The sequence below is a fragment of the Gigantopelta aegis genome, chromosome 5 (assembly GCF_016097555.1).
Source record: "Gigantopelta aegis isolate Gae_Host chromosome 5, Gae_host_genome, whole genome shotgun sequence".
Classification (NCBI taxonomy): Eukaryota; Metazoa; Mollusca; class Gastropoda; order Neomphalida; family Peltospiridae; genus Gigantopelta; species Gigantopelta aegis.
In genome coordinates, this window is record NC_054703.1 from 14,610,799 (window position 1) to 14,631,815 (window position 21,017).

A 21,017-nucleotide genomic window follows, 5' to 3' on the forward strand; every position below is an offset into this window, starting at 1 on the left:
GCTTTGCTTACTTATAGTTGCAATCACAAGTATGCAGGGACGGATCCAGAAAATATTTTGGAGGGGTGGTTGGTTGCTAAGGAAAAAGGGCATGTGGACCATCTCGTGAAAAAGGTTAACAATAAATAAAAAAAAAGAATAGAAAAAAAAGAGGTATAGAAACAAATGGGGCATTTGAATATATTTAGGGAGGAGGGGGCGCGGTCCCTGGTCTCTGGTCCACCTGGATCCGTCTCTGGTATATATTTTATTATTTAACCGTTTAAAATAGATTATCAAAATTAAAGCTGCAATCTCGAGCACACACATTGTATGCTATTATTTAACCATTTGAAATAGACCATCAAAATTAAAGCTGATTAAAGAATTAAAAGGTAGTTGTTGTTTTCTGACAGTATGTTCATAATTTGTATACGGCTGTGTGTAAACGGAGTTATGGGCCCTGGTTTCAATTGGTAGGCTCAAAATATGGAATAACAACGGCCATCATCTTAGTCGGTGATGCATCGTACTTAGTAGATACAGCCTCCAACTTTCGACCATAAGAGAGCTGATGATACTCACTAATGAATATAACCCACGAGTTATAAAAAAAAATACAACACCTATTTATTAAATATAGTTAGTCGAGATTGTAGCTATAAATTGCTTTTGAAGAATTATAGTACATTCAATCAATTAACGGTGTGAAAAGCTCTGCCTCGTAACATTAATACTGATATATAATAAATAGGCTTGCTTGTATATACAACTATAACATATGCGTCGTTTCTCTTAATATAGTCATTATGCTTTTCTAAATATTTTGCTTCAAGGAGTTACTAACATAATGTTCTTGTTGTTTTTGCATTTTCATATCGTTATTATTGTTGGTATTATTAGTTAATTTGCTTTGCTGTTTGTTGTTTGTTTGTATTTTTTGTGTTTTATTTTTGCCGACCGTAGAATTAACCTTTTCATTTCATTTTATTTTAATTGTGTGTCTGTCTGTCTGTCTGTCTGTCTGTCTCTCTCTCTCTCTCTCTCTCTCTCTCTCTCTCTCTCTCCTCTCTCTCTCTCTCTCTCTCTCTCTGTGTGTGTGTGTGTGTGTGTGTGTGTGTGTGTGGAATGCCAGATATTCTAATTCAGGCAATCAGTAGAAAGGTGCCAGAAAGTCGTGCTAGAGTAACTGTCTATTAGACGTCCCGTAAACGGTAAAGCTCCCTTTTCATTGCTGAATCCATTTCGTCGTTTAGGAGGTAGACGATCGTTGCTACCTGTTCATTACGTCATTCCATAATCAAAGGTAGTACGTGACGTCACGTGATATGTAACACTGTATGCATTCTTTCTAGTGACGTAATATATATATATATCGGTTTTGAGTAGGATCATGGCGTCACTGTACAAAAATAAAATGCAGTCAATTTTATAATAATTATAATAAAATTATATGCATGATTTAACTAAAACATAGTTGTGGCACTCGTCCTTTTGTAAATGGTTTTTCTGACACTTGTCTCAAGAAAAGCAATCCTTGGAGCTCGCTAAGCTCGCGCTCTAAGGATTGATTTTCTTGAGATTTGTGTCGGAAAAACATCTACAAAAGAACTAGCGCCATAAACTATTATTCTGGGATTGTCCATATATGTTCAAAACACTAACCTGCTTCTGCTTTACATCATGATAATAATAATCGCGAGCTTTACCTACGTACATCACAAAAAACAAATAATTCTTTTCCTCGATTAATACGCATTGTATATTTCAGCTAACCAAAAACCGAAGACCAACACTCTGGCAAACTCCTCTCCTCGAGCGTCTGGAATGTCAATTATTCCAGGGATGCCAGATATGACAGGACTGTCCATGTTTGCAGGAATGTCCGGTTTTGCAGGAATGGGAAGTATCCCAGGAATGCCTAGCATGCCAGGTACTTTTGTCTTCGTTTTGTTGTGACCGGCCTCGGTGGCGTCGTGGCAGGCCATCGGTCTACAGGCTGGTAGGTACTGGGTTCGGATCCCAGTCGAGGCATGGGATTTTTAATCCAGATACCGACTCCAAACCCTGAGTGAGTGCTCCGCAAGGCTCAATGGGTAGGTGTAAACCACTTGCACCGACCAGTGATCCATAACTGGTTCAACAAAGGCCATGGTTTGTGCTATCCTGCCTGTGGGAAGCGCAAATAAAAGATCCCTTGCTGCCTGTCGTAAAAAGAGTAGCCTATGTGGCGACAGCGGGTTTCCTCTAAAAACAGTGTCAGAATGACCATATGTTTGACGTCCAATAGCCGATGATAAGATAAAAAATCAATGTGCTCTAGCGGCGTCGTTAAATAAAACAAACTTTACTTTACTCGTTTTGTTGTTTTAGAGGATGGCTGATGCTTACACTCACTGAAATCTCTCTCTCTCTCTCTCTCTCTCTCTCTCTCTCTCTCTCTCTCTCTCTCTCTCTCTCTCTCTCTCTCTCTCTCTCTCCCAAAACGAAATCCTGCATGTGGTCCTGTGTTTTCTCTAAAATATTTACTATTAATACATTTTAACGTTGGACAAAACCGTAATACCTGACCAAAACCGTAATACCTGACCAAAACCGTAATTCTAGACAATGCAGAGTCGAATGGGCATCTGGCAAAATAATGGATTTATCACACGGGCATCACATGGATATCATGGGTAAGTTACAGGATAAATATGGATGGAAGCAGTCTGTTTGACACCCTCCAAAGTAATTCAAATGGATATCTATTTTGAATACAGCTTTCTGGGAGTCTGAAGAGATTTTGGTCATCTACTATCTTCAGAAAGACTTGACACAACATTAGAATCATTATGCAGGTGATTTGAAACGACATCTAGGTTCACAGGTGATACGTTTTGAAGACGTTTGTGGTCACCAGGATAAAACGTCCTAAAATGATGTTTTATTGGAACTAGTGCATCATTGAGTAAGGTAACCACATCGCAAACTGCTAATGAGACATTAAAATTACCGTAGTAATAATAAATGGGATTTTGGACTTCGTTTGCTGCATACCACTAACAAAAAGCCTCTCGGAGAAAACAAGATGTTGCTAGTGCATATCAGCAATGTCTGTATTGACAGCCGGTTATATCGAATGTCTAAATAACAACTTTCGAACAACAAAGCCTTTTTTTAAAAAATGAAACTGTATCTCTGTACAACGAAGAGTCGAAAGGGAATATAGGCAAAGTCGAGATTGTTTCCATAGATGAATATCAAGTGCCTCATCTATAGGAGGACTGCCACTCTCCATGGGTGGTTTAATATATCAGAACTTGCAGAAACCAAAACTCAATGTGATATGTATGTATGCACGTACGTACGTGTGTATGTATGAGTGTGCGTATGTGTGTGTATGTGTTTACTCGCACGCACACACACACACACACACACACACACACACACACAAACACACTCATGTATCACTGTTAAAACAGTGTTCCTGAAAGATGAACATATCCTGCCCACCGATGGTACTCGTCATAAGCACAGCTTACAGTCGTTAAATTCTACTCTTTTCATTAACACACTAAAACGTTTATTAGAACATTAACTAGTAAAGTTTAGGTTCATTAATATAAAGGGGCGGGGCGTAGCCCAGTGGTAAAGCGTTCGCTTGAAGCGCGGTTGGTTTGGGATCGATCCCCGTCGGTGGACCCATTGTGTTATTTCTCGTTCCAGCCAGTGCTCCACAACTGGTGTAACAAAGACCGTGGTATATACTATCCTGTCTGTGGGATGGTGCATATAAAAGATCCCATGCTGCTAATTGAAAAGAGTAGCCCATGAAGTGGCGACAGCGGGTTTCCTGTCTCAATATATGTGTGGTTCTTATACATATGTCCGACGCCATATCACCGTAATTAAATGTGTTGAGCGCGTCGTTAAATAAATCATTTCCTTCATTAATATACTGAAAATATATATACGTACTTATATGTTAATATGTTTTGTTTGTTTTGTTTTTTTCAGCGCCATCAATGGAAAGTAAGTATATGTCACGAAGATTTATTGCAGCAGTTATCGTGGTGTATAGGTAATCAAGGTAGTCAAGGCAATAAAATAAGGCACGGTAATTATGGGAAACAAGGGGTTATAAAACCCCGACAGTATGAATTCATATTAACGTGGACACATATGTGTTGAGATGTAACACCCTGAATAAGGATACTAAAGATATTATATTACAAAGCCTTATGGTTTAGCAGTATGTCCTTTATTCATAAGTTATAAATGCACCTGTCTTTAAGAAACAGAAAGGTAATGGGAAAATATTTAAGAGGTATCCGGTTTAGAGAGGTTCTATTTTGTACAGATATTTAAAAAGGTGCCGCAAAAAATGTCCGGTTATGAGGTAATTCCGGTTGACAGAGGGTCCGGTTTGACAGGTTTCACTGTGTATATATATATATATATATATATATATATATATATATATATATAGATATATAGATAGATATCTTGTTTTAGCATGAAACGAGCGCAGATGATGGTAAATGAGGTGTAAACAAAAATCATAATTTTATAACGTGCAACTTGTGAAATTTGGCTTTACAGTTGAAGAACCGCTGACTTTCTTCTGTTTCAGATTCATGTCTTATGAAACAGCAAAGCATGAGCTTCATGTCAGGTACGTGTTTATTATAAAGTAGATCATTGCTTTATTTGTACTGGTGATTTTTAATTTTAAAAGTGTGTATGTCCTTAGAAAGTAATCAAAATTCATAGCAGTCGCTTATATGAATATATTATGCAAATCAAATGCTAAATATTTTCTCTCTTATCATACTAAAAAAATTTTTTATTAACCCAAGGACGATATTTTTTATTACTACATCAAAAACATAATTTTATTGTAATTTTGTCACTGATGTAAAAAGTCGCAATTTTGTTTTTACATTATAATGAAATTAATTTCATTATGTTCATGTGTATGTTTTTTTTTTTTTCTTCACTTTTAAGTATGTTTGTTACAAAAATGGTTGCGTTTGATATAACTATATATATATATTATACGTTTTATTGATTTGTTGGTTGACTTGTTGATTGACTGGCTAAGTGCCTAGATGCCTGGATGGTTGATTGATTGATTGAATTTCTTGTTTATTTTTTTTAGTTTTCAGCTTTGCGGGGTGTTTTATTTCTTCGTAATTTAGTTGGTGTGTGTGTGTGTGTGTGTGTGTGTGTGTATGTGTGTGCGTGCGTGTGCGTGCGTGTGCGTCTGCGTGTGCGTGTGCGTATGTGTGTGTGTGTGTGCGTCTGTGTGTGTGTGTGTGTGTGTTTTAATCCAGGATATTAATAATCGGTTATAACAATTGTTTTATTTTAGGTCCAGTAGATCTAGGAGCATTGTGTAAGTATATTCATGATATCTCTTACATATACAATGTGGGCATTTAGTATATATATATATATATATATATATATATATATATATATATATATATATTTTTTTTTTTTTTTTTTTTTTTTTTTTTTTTATATATTAATATATTAATATACAGTATATACATATATATACATATATATATATATACATATACATACACATACATATACATACATACACACATACATACATATACACACACAGACGCACACACACACACACAACACTCTCCTGCCTAATTCGTCCCAGGCGTACTCTATTGGGGCCAAGTCAGGCGAATATGCTGGCCAATCCATCCTGGCGATACCTTGTTGTCTGAGAAAGTCCGTTACCACCCTGGCACGGTGGGGTCTGGCATTGTCATCCTGCAGAACTGCCTCGCCGCCAATCTGCTGAAGGCCTGGGAGAACCAACGGCCGGATAATCTCATTCAGATAGCGGATTCCATTCAGTTTGCCATCCACCACATAGAGGGGGGTCCTGTGGTGGATAGACATGCCGCCCCACACCATGACGCTGCCACCACCGAACCGGTGACGTTGTCTAACGTTAACGTCAGCGAAGCGCTCCCCAGGACGTCTGTAGACACGAACCCGACCGTCGTTGAACTGGAGACTAAACCTGGACTCATCAGTGAACATCACTCGACCCCACTGAACACGTTGCCACCGCAGATGAAGCGTGCACCAGTGACGTCTGGCCGTTCTGTGACGTGGTAGGAGTGGTGGTCGAACAGCCTGGCGACGGCAGCGTAGATTATTGGCTCTCAGACGATTGCGTATGGTTTGATCAGACACAGTTCCAGTCGCAGTCCGCAGATTGTCACGTAATCGGCGTACAGTGTTTGTGCGTTGACGTAGAGCCATATTGGTGATGTAGCGGTCCTCTCTATTTGTAGTGCTTCGGGGTCTTCCCGAACGTGGACGATTTCGAACAGAATTCGTTGCTTGGTACCGTTGCCACAGTCGGCCAACGACACTGACTGACACCATGTCTCAGAGCAACATTTCTTTGCGTATTGCCATCCTGAAGCCAAGCAATAGCCCTTCCTCGATCTTCGATAGTCAGTTGACGTCGTACCATTGTCGAATTTGGAGTGTGCACCGTACACGAACGCAAGCTCCAATTATACGGAAATTCAGCATTGGGAACATGGAATACACATGCAAAGCGTGCAAATGAAGCGCTTTGTGAAAAAGCAAGTTATGGGCACTTAGCAGACCTTTCGCTTTCGCCCTAATTTACGTGCAAATGTAAGCATGTTTTCGCTATTAGAACTAGTCGACAGTGTCAATGACAGTGGATTTTAATTCATTTATGGGTTGCTTAGACCCACTTTCGTCAAAATGGAACAATACCATGCGTGACATTATGGTCTAGCTAATATAATTGACATTCAGAAAATAATGTCGAAAATATCGTCTGACCCTTAAATTCTTTTGAGTAGTATATATATATATATATATATATATATATATATAAACTGACGATCAAAAGAAAGTATACCAATTATTTTTATTATAAATAAACACAATACACGTTCATGGAAGGTTAGCTAGGTTCCAGTATTGTTCGTTATAATGCAATCAATGACGAATAGTCGCACATTGCTGCGTTTGGGCGATGCCGCACGTGCAAAATGAGTTTATTCATCAAATTTATACTGCACGAGAAACATGATACTCGTGCACATAAGGGTGTAAAAAAGGGTGCCATTGCTTAAAACATGCCTCAGTCAACAGTAAAACACCAGAGAACATGGCAAGGCTAACTGCTGAAGAAAGAGAGAGAGAGAGAGAGAGCTATTGGCATGGTGCAGTTGGGTGCGAGTTATGCCCATGTGGCAAGAATCCTGAATTGCACAAAATCTGTCCGACGTCGGGTCCATGCTTGCATACTTGCACATGGTGGATATACACGCTATTGAAACATGTTCTTTGTGGTCAAATTTATTCACCTTCGTTATGAGTGGTCCTTTATGAAATCGCACATTTCACTCCTAGTGCTGTTGTGAACTGTGATATTATCATTTTATGGGTTTTATTGAGTATACTCATGTTCATTTATCGCCAAATTATTATACTTTCAAAATATAACATTTTCATCAACTTGTGTTTTGTGTTGTTTTTAATACATTGAAAAAATAATTGGTATACTTTCTTATGATCGTCAGTTTATATATATTACTTAGCAAACGAAAAAGTCAAAGAAATGTATCCTTCAGTTCCTTAACATTTCAAAGTAAATTTAGTATGTGTCCGTATTATATTGTTATACAGAATTATAGAAAATTAAAGATAATTCTTTTCCTAACCGTTTATGGACTTTTAGACTATTAACTACTCAGTTGCGCCCCCCTCCCCCCCCCCCCCCCCCCCAACAAAAAACCCTAGCTACGACCCTGATTACACTATATTACATTATATTACATTAATCATGAACTTTCTGCCGTTACACAATTTACTCTCTTCTGACTGGATCACGTCGCTAAAACAGCTTAATGTTCCCCTTAAATACACCTCAGAAAATTACGTCATGACATCAAATGAGACATTATTACATAACACAGGTCATGGAAAGGATATTAAAATTATTTATGTATTTTTTTAACTGAATAATTTTTTATATTTCTAATTACAAAAACAATTGTTTTTGTTTTTTCACAAATTTATTAATTTGTCTTTAGTATTTAGTATGAGATCGCATAGGTATGCTACGCAATTCTATTTAATCTTTGACTATTGTATATAATTAGATTCACAAAAAACTACAAAAATATTATATTATATTATATTATATTATATTATATTACATTATATTATATTATTGCTATTACCTTATTTTATTGTTTTCTTCTTGCTTTATTATGATTGTTAATAAGTGTTGTTATTAAAATATATTATTATTATTATTATTATTATTATTATTATTACAGCTGATCATATCGGAGCTGCAATCAAGAGAAAATATTCTGGTAAGATACAAACTGATTTTAAATTTAGCATCACTGATTAATTCTTTAATATATATGTTTAGTTACGATATTAAAATGGTATTGTTATATATCACTTTGAATGTGAGATACAAACACCTTTTAATGTTGACAACACTGAATAATTTATTAGCATCTATGTTTAGTTACGATAGTGAAAGATTATTGTTTTTTTCAGTTGTAGTGTATATATTTAATCACTTTGCGTACCTATCCCAGAGGTACTATGTAATTATGCATTATTTTCTGTCTTGTAGGAGTGATGGGTGTGCAAAGAGCTCTTATGAACCCAAACCAATTTGGAGGAAGAAACTGGGAATGTAAGTTTTATCATAATTACGTTATCTGCATTTAGTATTGCCGCAGGTCAATCAAGCCTGCTCAGTCAAAAGACCGTATGTGAAAATCGGGTACAAATTGAGTTAAGGTCTGAAATGCGGTATTATAAAATAATCATGAAAATAATCTAACAATATCTTCCTGAAAATATGAAATACAGAGAGTGAAGTGGGTGGTTGAAACATCCTGTTACGCATCGCCTATGGAGTGGCTGTCCTCCTAAGGACGAAAACCGGATAGTAGATCGTGCAAACAATCACGATTTTGTGTAATATCCTTTCGACACTGTCTTGTGCAGAGATACGATTTTAATCAAGGATATCTGTTTTGTTGTTCAGATATCACAAATAAAATCATTCATCTACTTAATAAAACGTTTACCAGATGGAAAAAAAACACCAGATGAAAAAAAAAACCAACAGAAAAAAACACGTTTTTTTAATTCTCAGTCATGCTTAATGTTTTCACCACTTACCTTAGAATGTTATTTTCACTCACTTGGGATGTAATTATGTTTCCTGAATTGTTTATCATCCCCACAAACATAGATGATATCAGAGATGATGAGCCCGGAAGGATGTAAATATATTGATGTGAATAATTATGTTCACTCGGATGGGGTGTAAATAAGCATACAAGGACATTCCTGAGTTTCCTGCATTGTAAGATGTTTGCGACTAATAAAATGTTTCTACGATTAAACTTGCATATTAAATATATTTTCTTGTTTAGAATATCAGTGTTTGTATATTCAATGTGTTTCTGGTCGTCTTAATATTTGTAAGAAGGCCAAACTGGATTTTGTCTTCAAATAATGTCGTACGGACGAAAAACAATATTTTAGGAAATAAGATGACATTTATCCTAGTACAAATATTAGAACGATCAGAAACACGTTTAATATACAACCACTAATATTTTATGCAGAAAAATATATTTGATATGTAACTACAATCGTCAAAAAGTCTTTGTTAGTCGACAACATCTTAAAAAGTGCAGCAAACTCAGGAATGTCCCTTTTATAGTTACTGTTCTTTTCGTCGAGTAGAAAAGTAAATGGATATTGTTGTTTTCGTTTTCATTCAGCAGGATTGTAAATACGTTTTTGGAGATCAACGATAATTTAATTCAGTTATTGTACAAAATATATCTTAGTTTATTGAGTTTCGTGTTTCTTCTCCCTAGGTGCTTCTTGAAAAAGATATTCTGGTACTGAAAGATCGCAACAGAAATGACAATGTGTTATGAGAAAAATATTTATGATGAAATTCAATTTATTTTTAAAGTGAACATGCATTTACGTTCAAAATGTATTTATGAAATACTAGTGGCAAACATCTTCTGTGTTTAATCTTGTGTGATCATTGGTTGTTCGTAATAAAGAAAATAATTATGTAATATTGGAAAATATCTTTAAAATATGCATTATACGTACGTTTTCAAGATATCAAATTATGCATTATACCTAATATATTATATGCACCACTTGTGAAATGTTATTGAATGTACATATTAAATGTATGCAAATTGTACCGCACCGTACCGTACCGCACCGTACCGTACCGTACTGTACTGTACTGTACTGTACCGTGCCGTGCCGTACTGTACTGTACTGTACTGTACTGTACTGTACTGTACTGTACTGTACTGTACTGTACTGTTATGTTCGTTCATTGTGGTTGTCATTGTACATTTACGGGTGTTTTCGTTCTGACAATATCTTTCGTTTTGGCATTTAGTGTTATTTTCAAATAGGCTGTGTACATCTTCGAGAGTGTAACTAATTCTTAGCTGTGATTTTGAGCATTACATTTAATTTGGCGTATTTTTGAACAAACCGAAATACATATTAATTAACATTGATGTACTATGTTTAACATCGTAATTTAAATAGCAAAAATTAACTTGTGCATCCATTTTTTTCAGGTGCTGCCAAGGCATATGCATCGAATGCACGTAAGTACGAAAATATAGAGAACAAAAAAAGAAACACGAATATTTTAGTATTGTCTTTTCCACCAGGAGTAAAAATAAAGTATCTGTCTCAATCACTGAATTCTCTCAACGTTTCATTGATATACTATTAACATCATCAAGGGACGTCAGACATGTAGGTTCCAACTGACCAAATCAACTCCTAGTGTTGATAATGTTAATGTTTACTAATAAAACTGATATAACACAACACATGCAGGCAGTACAACAATAAACAGTGTGGCACCTCACATCTAAATCTACCTGCACTAACATGGGAGAGGGGTGTCACACACAATTTAAGAGATTTTATTAGCAACCGTCTTTTTTGCTGAAAATTGCAGGTCCAGATTTTGGGGTACCCTGCACTAGTTTCAACCTTTGATGTATACTGCATAACAAATGTTTAACAAATAAAAGTGTATTTATTTATTTATTGCTAGTAGATAATAGTATTTGCACAAATAACCTTTGTCAAATATTACTACCAACCACAACAGCAGCTGTGTTTACTCCGTGCACATTGTACTTTGACTGTTCTTTGGTACTATGCAGCCTGTAATGTGGGACTGAATGTCAGTAATGTTGGAATAAGAATGAGTAACACAATTAACTTCACGACATCATGGGTACTATGCAGCCTGTAATGTGGGACTGAATGTCAGTAATGTTGGAATGAGAATGAGTAACACAATTAACTTCACAACATCATGGGTACTATGCAGCCTGTATTGTGGGACTGAATGTCAGTAATGTTGGAATGAGAATGAGTAACACAATTAACTTCACGACATCATGGGTACTATGCAGCCTGTAATGTGGGACAGAATGTCAGTAATGTTGGAATGAGAATGAGTAACACAATTAACTTCACGACATCATGGGTACTATGCAGCCTGTAATGTGGGACTGAATGTCAGTAATGTTGGAATGAGTAACACAATTAACTTCACGACATCATGGGTACTATGCAGCCTGTAATGTGGGACTGAATGTCAGTAATGTTGGAATGAGAATGAGTAACAAAATTAACTTCACGACATCTTGGGTACTATGCAGCCTGTAATGTGGGACTGAATGTCAGTAATGTTGGAATGAGAATGAGTAACACAATTACTTCACGACATCATGGGTACTATGCAGCCTGTAATGTGGGACTGAATGTCAGTAATGTTGGAATGAGAATGAGTAACACAATTAACTTCACGACATCATGGGTACTATGCAGCCTGTAATGTGGGACTGAATGTCAGTAATGTTGGAATGAGTAACACAATTAACTTCACGACATCATGGGTACTATGCAGCCTGTAATGTGGGACTGAATGTCAGTAATGTTGGAATGAGAATGAGTAACACAATTAACTTCACGACATCATGGGTACTATGCAGCCTGTAATGTGGGACTGAATGACAGTAATGTTGGAATGAGAATGAGTAACACAATTAACTTCACGACATCATGGATACTATGCAGCCTGTAATGTGGGACTGAATGTCAGTAATGTTGGAATGAGAATGAGTAACACAATTAACTTCACGACATCATGGGTACTATGCAGCCTGTAATGTGGGACTGAATGTCAGTAATGTTGGAATGAGAATGAGTAACACAATTAACTTCACGACATCATGGGTACTATGCAGCCTGTAATGTGGGACTGAATGTCAGTAATGTTGGAATGAGAATGAGTAACACAATTAACTTCATGACATCATGGGTACTATGCAGCCTGTAATGTGGGACTGAATGTCAGTAATGTTGGAATGAGAATGAGTAACACAATTAACTTCACGACATCATGGGTACTATGCAGCCTGTAATGTGGGACTGAATGTCAGTAATGTTGGAATGAGAATGAGTAACACAATTAACTTCACGACATCATGGGTACTATGCAGCCTGTAATGTGGGACTGAATGTCAGTAATGTTGGAATGAGAATGAGTAACACAATTAACTTCACGACATCATGGGTACTATGCAGCCTGTAATGTGGGACTGAATGTCAGTAATGTTGGAATGAGAATGAGTAACACAATTAACTTCACGACATCATGGATACTATGCAGCCTGTAATGTGGGACTGAATGTCAGTAATGTTGGAATGAGAATGAGTAACACAATTAACTTCACGACATCATGGGTACTATGCAGCCTGTAATGTGGGACTGAATGTCAGTAATGTTGGAATGAGAATGAGTAACACAATTAACTTCACGACATCATGGGTACTATGCAGCCTGTAATGTGGGACTGAATGTCAGTAATGTTGGAATGAGTAACACAATTAACTTCACGACATCATGGGTACTATGCAGCCTGTAATGTGGGACTGAATGTCAGTAATGTTGGAATGAGAATGAGTAACACAATTAACTTCACGACATCATTGGTACTATGCAGCCTGTAATGTGGGACTGAATGTCAGTAATGTTGGAATGAGAATGAGTAACACAATTAACTTCACGACATCATGGGTACTATGCAGCCTGTAATGTGGGACTGAATGTCAGTAATGTTGGAATGAGAATGAGTAACACAATTAACTTCACGACATCATGGGTACTATGCAGCCTGTAATGTGGGACTGAATGTCAGTAATGTTGGAATGAGTAACACAATTAACTTCACGACATCATGGGTACTATGCAGCCTGTAATGTGGGACTGAATGTCAGTAATGTTGGAATGAGAATGAGTAACACAATTAACTTCACGACATCATGGGTGAGAGGAGCGGGACGTAGACCTGTGGTAAAGCGTCCGCTTGATGCGCGGTCGGTCTGGGATCGATCCCCGTCGGTGAGCCCATTGGGCTATCTCTCGTTCCCTAATAGTGGTCCCCCCAATATAAAATCCTAGTTACGCCAGTGGGTAGAACCCTAGAAAACGTGCAAAATTAATTTTAAAATGATAAAATATTGAAGTTTAAGACAACTTATTTATTGACATATTCCAATATTTACTTTGTTCAAATTAATGACGTTAAAGACAACTTATGTATTGATATGTTGCAATATTTACTTTGTTCAAACTAATAACATTAAAGAGAACTTATGTACTGACATGTTCAAATATTTACTTTGTTCAAAATAATGACGTTAAAGACAACTTATGTACTGACATATTCCAATATTTACTTTGTTCAAACTAATGACATTAAAGACAACTTTTGTACTGACATGTTACAATATTTACTTTGTTCAAAATAATGACGTTAAAGACAACTTATGTATTGACAAGTTCCAATATTTACTTTGTTCAAACTAATGACATTAAAGACAAGTTATGTATTGACATGTTCCAATATTTACTTTGTTCTTCTTTGGATGTTTCAGTTCAAATGCACGATCCGGGAGAGTTCGGTAAGTTGAAAAATCCCTTGTCATGTGCATATAGGTTGTACTATACCAAATAAAATCCCATAGGCTACCATGTTAACGTTTGTGCTTAAAAACACTATATGCAATATATCAACCACACTATGACCCATAAATATCAGTACTACAACCCCTACCTCAAAGTATTAACTGAAGAAAATGGTATCTTCCATGGCTCATTTTCGGTATAACCAGATGTTTTTACAACACCCCTAGTTTTTACAGGTACCCCATACATGTTCCAAGCATAGGATTACTTGACACAGTGGCACTAGATGAAATAAATTTGCATACATTTTTAGCCCAGGTGAAACTCATTTTTTTTACAACTAACACACTCACATTTATCACCAATCACAGGGCTTGTGGTGTTCACTTCTCTATCAAAAGTTAGGTTCACCTCGAACTTTGACCCAGCCGGAACTTATTTGGTTTAGTACTACCTTAAGATTCTTTCAGACAGCCGTGTATTTAGTTCGTCAAGTAATTTGACATTTCTGTCATTTTATATATAATTAGTTTGTGGTTATACCCAAATAAGTTTCAAACACGCTGTCCTGGACACACATCTCAGCTATCTGGAATATTTGTCCAGGACAGTGGTTAGCTGTTAGTGGTTAGTGAGAGATTAAGCCAACTTTAGTGGCGTTACACCTGCAAACTGAGATGTTAAACTCTCTTTGGGTGGAAGCCTGAAGCCTAATGGCTAAAAGAGACTATCCAGAATTTGCAACAGTTGTAACCTATTTCCATATACAATATATCCCATAAAGTTACATGTTTTAATGTTTAGAATATCAGTATTCTGTCTATCGAATATGTTTATTAATTATGATGATGATTATAGATGTGGAGGCAACTATTTTGATTATAATGATATCAATAATCACCGATGATCTACTTTATTAAAGTGACAGGCCCTAGTTTTTAAACACTAAGGCATATTTTTAGTTAGACCCTAGTTTCAAACCGTAAACAATGGACACCAGGTTTGGTTAATTTACAAACTTGTAACCAATTTCGATACAATATAGAGAAACAAGTGTCTGTGATGTTGAAATACCCTTAAAGCTAGACTATTAGAAACACCAGGATGACCAGAAACACTTCGCTTGTACGGAAATGAATAATCTAAACAATAGAATATAAGTAATGTTTGATTTCAGTGATCATAAACGGCTCTAATAGTAAACACATATATACCTTAGTGTTTAAAAACTAGGGTATGTCCCTTTAATAATTATGATGATGACATTGTTAACTATAAAGCAGGGCCAGTATTGAGATCCGAAAAGTATTTCCTTGAATATTATTAAAATGTGGTTTATTTGAGGTATATTTTATTAGATAAAGACTAAATGTTGCAACTTTGTATAAAATTTTTTTTTAGAAATTGGCTACTTTGGCTATGCAAATAACGAGCCCTATAATGATACCCACGATTTTAATCAAGATAATATTGAAGATAATGTTGGTTTCATAATGTTCGTTTCAGCAAACAGTTTCGCTGACTTGGTCGACTCAGGTAAGATTAATTTCAAATTCCATTGTCTTATATGAGTACTAATTGAAAAGGGATCTTCATTTGTTATTTTCTTTAAAAAGTTCCGTCCGAGGCCACACCACTGACCTTGGACAGAGCTGTGACTTGTGAGGGACGTGCCCGGCATCATGAGGGTGAAGGGACACGTTAACAGAGTTCAGGTTCAGATTTTAAAAAGCAATGGGTCTACGGTTCGATAGACGGTGATTATTCCTCTTGTGTTTTAGGAGGTAGAGCGCTCACCTCGGGTGTTTTCGTCCCAACCAGTGTCCCGCGTATGGTATATCAAAGGCCGTGGTAGATGCTGTTCTGTCTGTGGTATAGTGGTATAAAATGTATGCCCGCGTGTCATATGAGTGCAGATATGTATATTAAATCATATTTGTGTATTGTTATAACTAGTTCCTGTGTTTTTTGTTTTCAATGGGAAATTTTCCATCTAACCAATTTACATATACAAGGATTCCAATAAAGATTTTATTGTATTGTTTTGTGTCGTTAAAATAAACTTAAAGCATCAGAGTGCCGGACTAACCATTCAAATAGTCGTAATTTATTATATGATAAAATTTCGTTGAAACATTATTTTACTTTCCTATTTATGAAATTTGCATTTCGTATTAAAAGTTAGTACTATATAAATGTTCTATTTTATTTTCAGTTGGATGTGCTGTCAAATGCAGATGTAAGTACACACTGAGTATAGTTATAAGGTCGCCACGCCTGCAAAATCCAAGAAATGACCATTGTTTTTAACTCTAATAGTATTTATAAATGTTTTTACCTTTTGTCGAATGATCAAATCCTGTCTGTGCACCCATTTTCTGATTGGCTCTTTCCCGTTCACACCAGCCTCACGACTGGTATGTCGATGGTTGTGGTATATGCTGCATGTATGTGTAAAATGCATATAAAAATCCCTTGTTGCTAATGGGGAAAATGTAGAACTTTTGTTTTGAAGACAACGTGTCAGAATTACCAAATACCTGACATCGAATTGTCGATGATTATTAAATCAGTGTGCTTTACGAGTGTTAAAGGGATATTCCTGAGTTTGCTGCAATTTTTAAGATGTCATCGACTAACAGAGACTTTTTAACGATTGTAATTACATACCAAATATATTTTTCTGCATAAAATATTAGTGTTTCTCGTCGTTCTTATATTTGTACTAGGTTAAATTTCATTTTATTTCCTAAAATATTATTTTCTCGTACGTACGAAATTAATTAAGACAAAATCCAGTTCGGGCTTTTTACAAATATTAACACGACCAGAAACACATTGAATATACAGACACAGATATTCTAAATAAGAACATATATTTAATTTGTAAGTTTAATCGTAGAAATATTTTATTAGTCAGAAACATCATACAATGCAGCAAATTCGGGAATGTTCCTTTAAGTAACGAACATTTCAACGAGAGATAACGTATACTATATATGCGTACACTGTTTATAAACGTACACTGTCCATAGACGTACGTTGCTACTATATTATAGGACCACGCACCTCTAACATTATAGTCATTATTGTTATTTTCATTTTCATTTCAGACAATCTGTTGACGGGAAAACCCGAAATAGTGTATCCAGGACAGCCCTCTATGTCATCTCTAATGGCAGCTTTTGGAATGGGCGGAATGGGCGGAATGGGTGGCATGGGCGGAATGGGCGGTATGGGCGGAATGAAGGATATGGGCGGTATGGGTGGTATGGGTGGTATTGGTGCCATGGGCGGTATGGGCGGTATGGGCGGTCTGGGTGGCTTAAACCCAATGGACATGATGGGGATGATGAACGCTATGACCAACACACCAAGTGTTACAGGACAGCCCAAAAAGACACCAAAACAGTCTTCAACTGTAACAGGTACGGCTCAAAAAAGACAAAAAACCACCACAGCAACAGCAACAAAGCAAACAAAATATAAGAAATAAAAACCACGAAAAAGTAAAGAAAAAACAAAAAAACAAAAAACAAAAAAACAAAACAAAACAAACAAACGAAAATAAAACAGCAAAACAAAACAAAACAAAACATAAAAGACCCAACTCACCCCAATTGTTGTTTTTTTTACATTAAAAAAACACCAAAAAAAACAACACAAAAAACATAGCATAACAAAAACAAAATCAAACGGACAAAATTGTTGTTTTTTAAAAAGCCTACAAAACAAAACCCCCAAAAATATATACATGTATATATATTGTGTTAACATAGCAAGACTGAATACGGTTTGGGCATATTTCAAAAGTGGTCAAATATCCAGTTTCATTCATTAAAATCTTGTTTAAATGTCTGTAAAGGCAACAATGCCCCTGTAAGAGTCATGACTGTCATTCCCTAATGAAGTATAATGACGAAGAACGCATTGTAATGTCATAATTAGCAAAGAGGCGGGGCAGGGGTTGTTTTTTTTAATCAATGCGTATAGATCTTCCATTAATTTATCGTATACATTTTTTATTTGCTTTTGTAGCTTTCATGTGTTTTCTTCAAAATATATAAATATGGTTTCCTGAATAATACGGCTTGTTGCACAAATAAATAAATAAATAAATATATATATATATATATATATATATATATATATATATATATCGGTGTGGTAAAATGTGTTCATTAAAATTATACTGATGAAAAATATGAAACTGTATTTCCATCTAACACGAAAATGTAATTTCCATTCAACAACAAAACTAAAGTGCCTGTATTAATCAGAGAAATAGGTTTGATAATCTAGATTTCAAACAGATTTCTTCGTTATGAAAAAAATAATAGTGAATCAAAGTTTCCTCACATACATTTGGTAGAATATTGCATTGATTCAGTTAAGTTGACATCTTTGATTTCTATCATTGTTCAATATTAAAGGGACATTCCTGAGTTTGCTGCAATTTAAAGATGTTATCGACTAACAGAGACTTTTTAACGATTCGTGCTGGGGTGTCGTTAAACATTCATTCATTCATTCATTCATTTTAACGATTGTAATTATTACATATCAAATATATTTTTCTGCATACAATATTAGTGGCTGTATATTAAACGTGTTTCTGATCGTTCTAATATTTGTACTAGATTAAATTTAATTTTATTTCCTAAAATATAATTTTTTTGCACGTCCGAAATTATTTGAAGACAAAATCCAGTTTGGGCTTCTTACAAATATTAAGTCGACCAGAGACACATTGAACATACAGACACTGATATTCTAAACAAGAAAATATATGTAATATGTAAGTTTAATTGTAGAAATATTTTATTAGTCAGAAATATCTTACAATGCAGCAAACTCATGAATGTCCCTTTAAAACTATCTAATTTTCATTACGTCAATTAAGGAATTTGTTATGCATCAACATGGTATTAATGCAGCTCCTCCTTCCGCTTACAAAACCATAGTATTTACTTCCTAATGTGGATCCCTTAAAAGGAGTACAAGGGCAAAGATTCATATTCCATCCAACACCAAAACTAGTATTTTAAACTGCGCCTTTATGTTGTTCAGATTTATAACTTTAGTTTGTTTTTCTTTTGCAGGGAAGCCAAAACCGGCTGCCCCGGACACCTCCATGGCCTCACTAATGGCCGCTTTAGGAATGGGACCAGCACCAGGGAATCAGAACATGCCTGCCATGACCGGCATGCCCAACATTCCAGGCATGCCCAATATGCAAGGCATGCCTAGCTTCCCAGGTATATTTGTATCTCATATAGTTGCCACATTTTCCTTTTAATTTTTTAGAATGGTTTTATTATTGATTATACTAAGTAAACCAGTAAATTAAGGGGGTCCATTTCACAACTTTATAAAAGAGGGACGAGGATGCTTGTCAGTTATTATTTTGTACTTACGAAACATAAACCATATTTTAAGAAATAAAATGAAATTTAACCTAGTAAAAATATTAGAACGATCAGAAACACGTTCAATATACAGCCACTAATATTTCATGCAGAAAAATATGTTTGATTGTTAAAAAGCCTCTGTTAGTCGATAACATCTTAAAAACTGCAGCAAACTCAGGAATGTTCCTCTAATAATAATAATAATAATAATAACACGAATAATAATATTATAATAATAATAATAATAATACGAATAATAATAATAGTAATGATGATTAAGATGATGATAATATTAATAATAACAAATAAATAATAAATAAAAATTTGAAATGAAAACCCAACAATGTTGGTCAAGTTACATCATAGTGACCGAGAAAGGTGATATTGAAGGGAGTTTGCTGTAATGATTTAAGATGTTATCGACTAATAAAATGTTTCAACGATTAAACTTAAACATATTAAATATATTTTCTTGTTTAGAATATTAGTGACTGTATATTAAATCGTTCTAATATTTGTATTAGGTTAATTTTCATTTTATTTTCCTCAAAAGCTTTTTTTTCCTACGTACGAAATTATTTGAAGACAAAATCCAGTTTGGGATTTTTACAAATATTAAGTCGACCAGAAACACATTGAATATACAGACACTGATATTCTAAACAAGGAAATATATTTAATATGTAAGTTTAATCGTAGAAATACTTTATTAGTCGGAAACATCTTACAATGCAGCAAACTCGGGAATGTCCGTTTAAAGTGTCAGATTTTACGTTATTTGATTTGTTGTACAGCTGTTTAAAACGATTGCATACCGTCTATTCCAGGGTCGAACCCAGAACCTGCGAATCTTGGAATGCCAAACATGGGATCTATAGACAAGTATCTGTTTGGAAACACCCCGATGTTTGGTCAGTCCAGTCAGCAGTCCGGTTCCAACTCGAGACAGATGCCCGGACGGAAACCACATGGCCAAGGAAATAGCAAACAACAAACCACCAGGTGGCGTTCCATGTAAATTTAAAAAAATAGTCCCTTCGTTAAACCAATCGTAACATCCCTTTTGTATGCTGTGATCGGAAAAATTTCATTTTAATAATGCTGGGGTTGTGGGTTGTTTTTTTTTTGTTTTTTTTGTTTTTGTTTTTTCTTTGGGGGGGGGGGGGGGGGGTGTTATTGTTGTGTGGGTTTTTTTTTTTGGGGGGGGTGGTAGGTAGGTTTTTTATTTTTTGTTGTTGGATTGATTTTCTGTTTGTTGTTATGTTGTTGTTGTTGTTTTTTGTTGTTGTTGCTGCTGTGTTTTTGTATTGTGTTTTTTGTGGTGTTTTGTTGTTGTTGGGTGTTTTGTTGTTTTTTTTTTTTGGGGGGGGGTATGGATTTTTTAGGAAGAGGGTATGGGAGGAAGTACATTATACCTGAAAACTATTTTCTGAATATACGGGTAACAGCAAACAAAATGTGTTCAAATTTGGTCTAACGGTTTAGCATTCTGTAAATTTAATGTAACATATTTTATTTTTTTAAATATTAAATTT

At 35.4% G+C, this 21,017-nt stretch overlaps 1 protein-coding gene across 5 annotated transcripts in view; it reads left to right on the forward strand.

Moving 5' to 3' along the window:
- Positions 1-21,017, forward strand: part of LOC121373292 (collagen alpha-5(IV) chain-like) — a 42,153-nt gene that overhangs the window by 12,491 nt on the left and 8,645 nt on the right. For 3 of the 5 annotated variants that reach the window (XM_041499829.1, XM_041499828.1, XM_041499831.1), the window contains exons 4-16: positions 1,751-1,912; positions 3,979-3,993; positions 4,595-4,636; positions 5,336-5,359; positions 8,331-8,369; positions 8,645-8,707; positions 10,653-10,682; positions 14,041-14,067; positions 15,578-15,607; positions 16,287-16,310; positions 17,185-17,499; positions 19,174-19,329; positions 20,310-20,496. In XM_041499829.1, the coding sequence (XP_041355763.1) occupies positions 1,751-1,912; positions 3,979-3,993; positions 4,595-4,636; positions 5,336-5,359; positions 8,331-8,369; positions 8,645-8,707; positions 10,653-10,682; positions 14,041-14,067; positions 15,578-15,607; positions 16,287-16,310; positions 17,185-17,499; positions 19,174-19,329; positions 20,310-20,496 (1,114 nt within the window). The remainder of the gene's footprint in view (positions 1-1,750; positions 1,913-3,978; positions 3,994-4,594; positions 4,637-5,335; positions 5,360-8,330; positions 8,370-8,644; positions 8,708-10,652; positions 10,683-14,040; positions 14,068-15,577; positions 15,608-16,286; positions 16,311-17,184; positions 17,500-19,173; positions 19,330-20,309; positions 20,497-21,017) is intronic. The other 2 variants (XM_041499830.1, XM_041499832.1) reach the window with 1 other exon arrangement.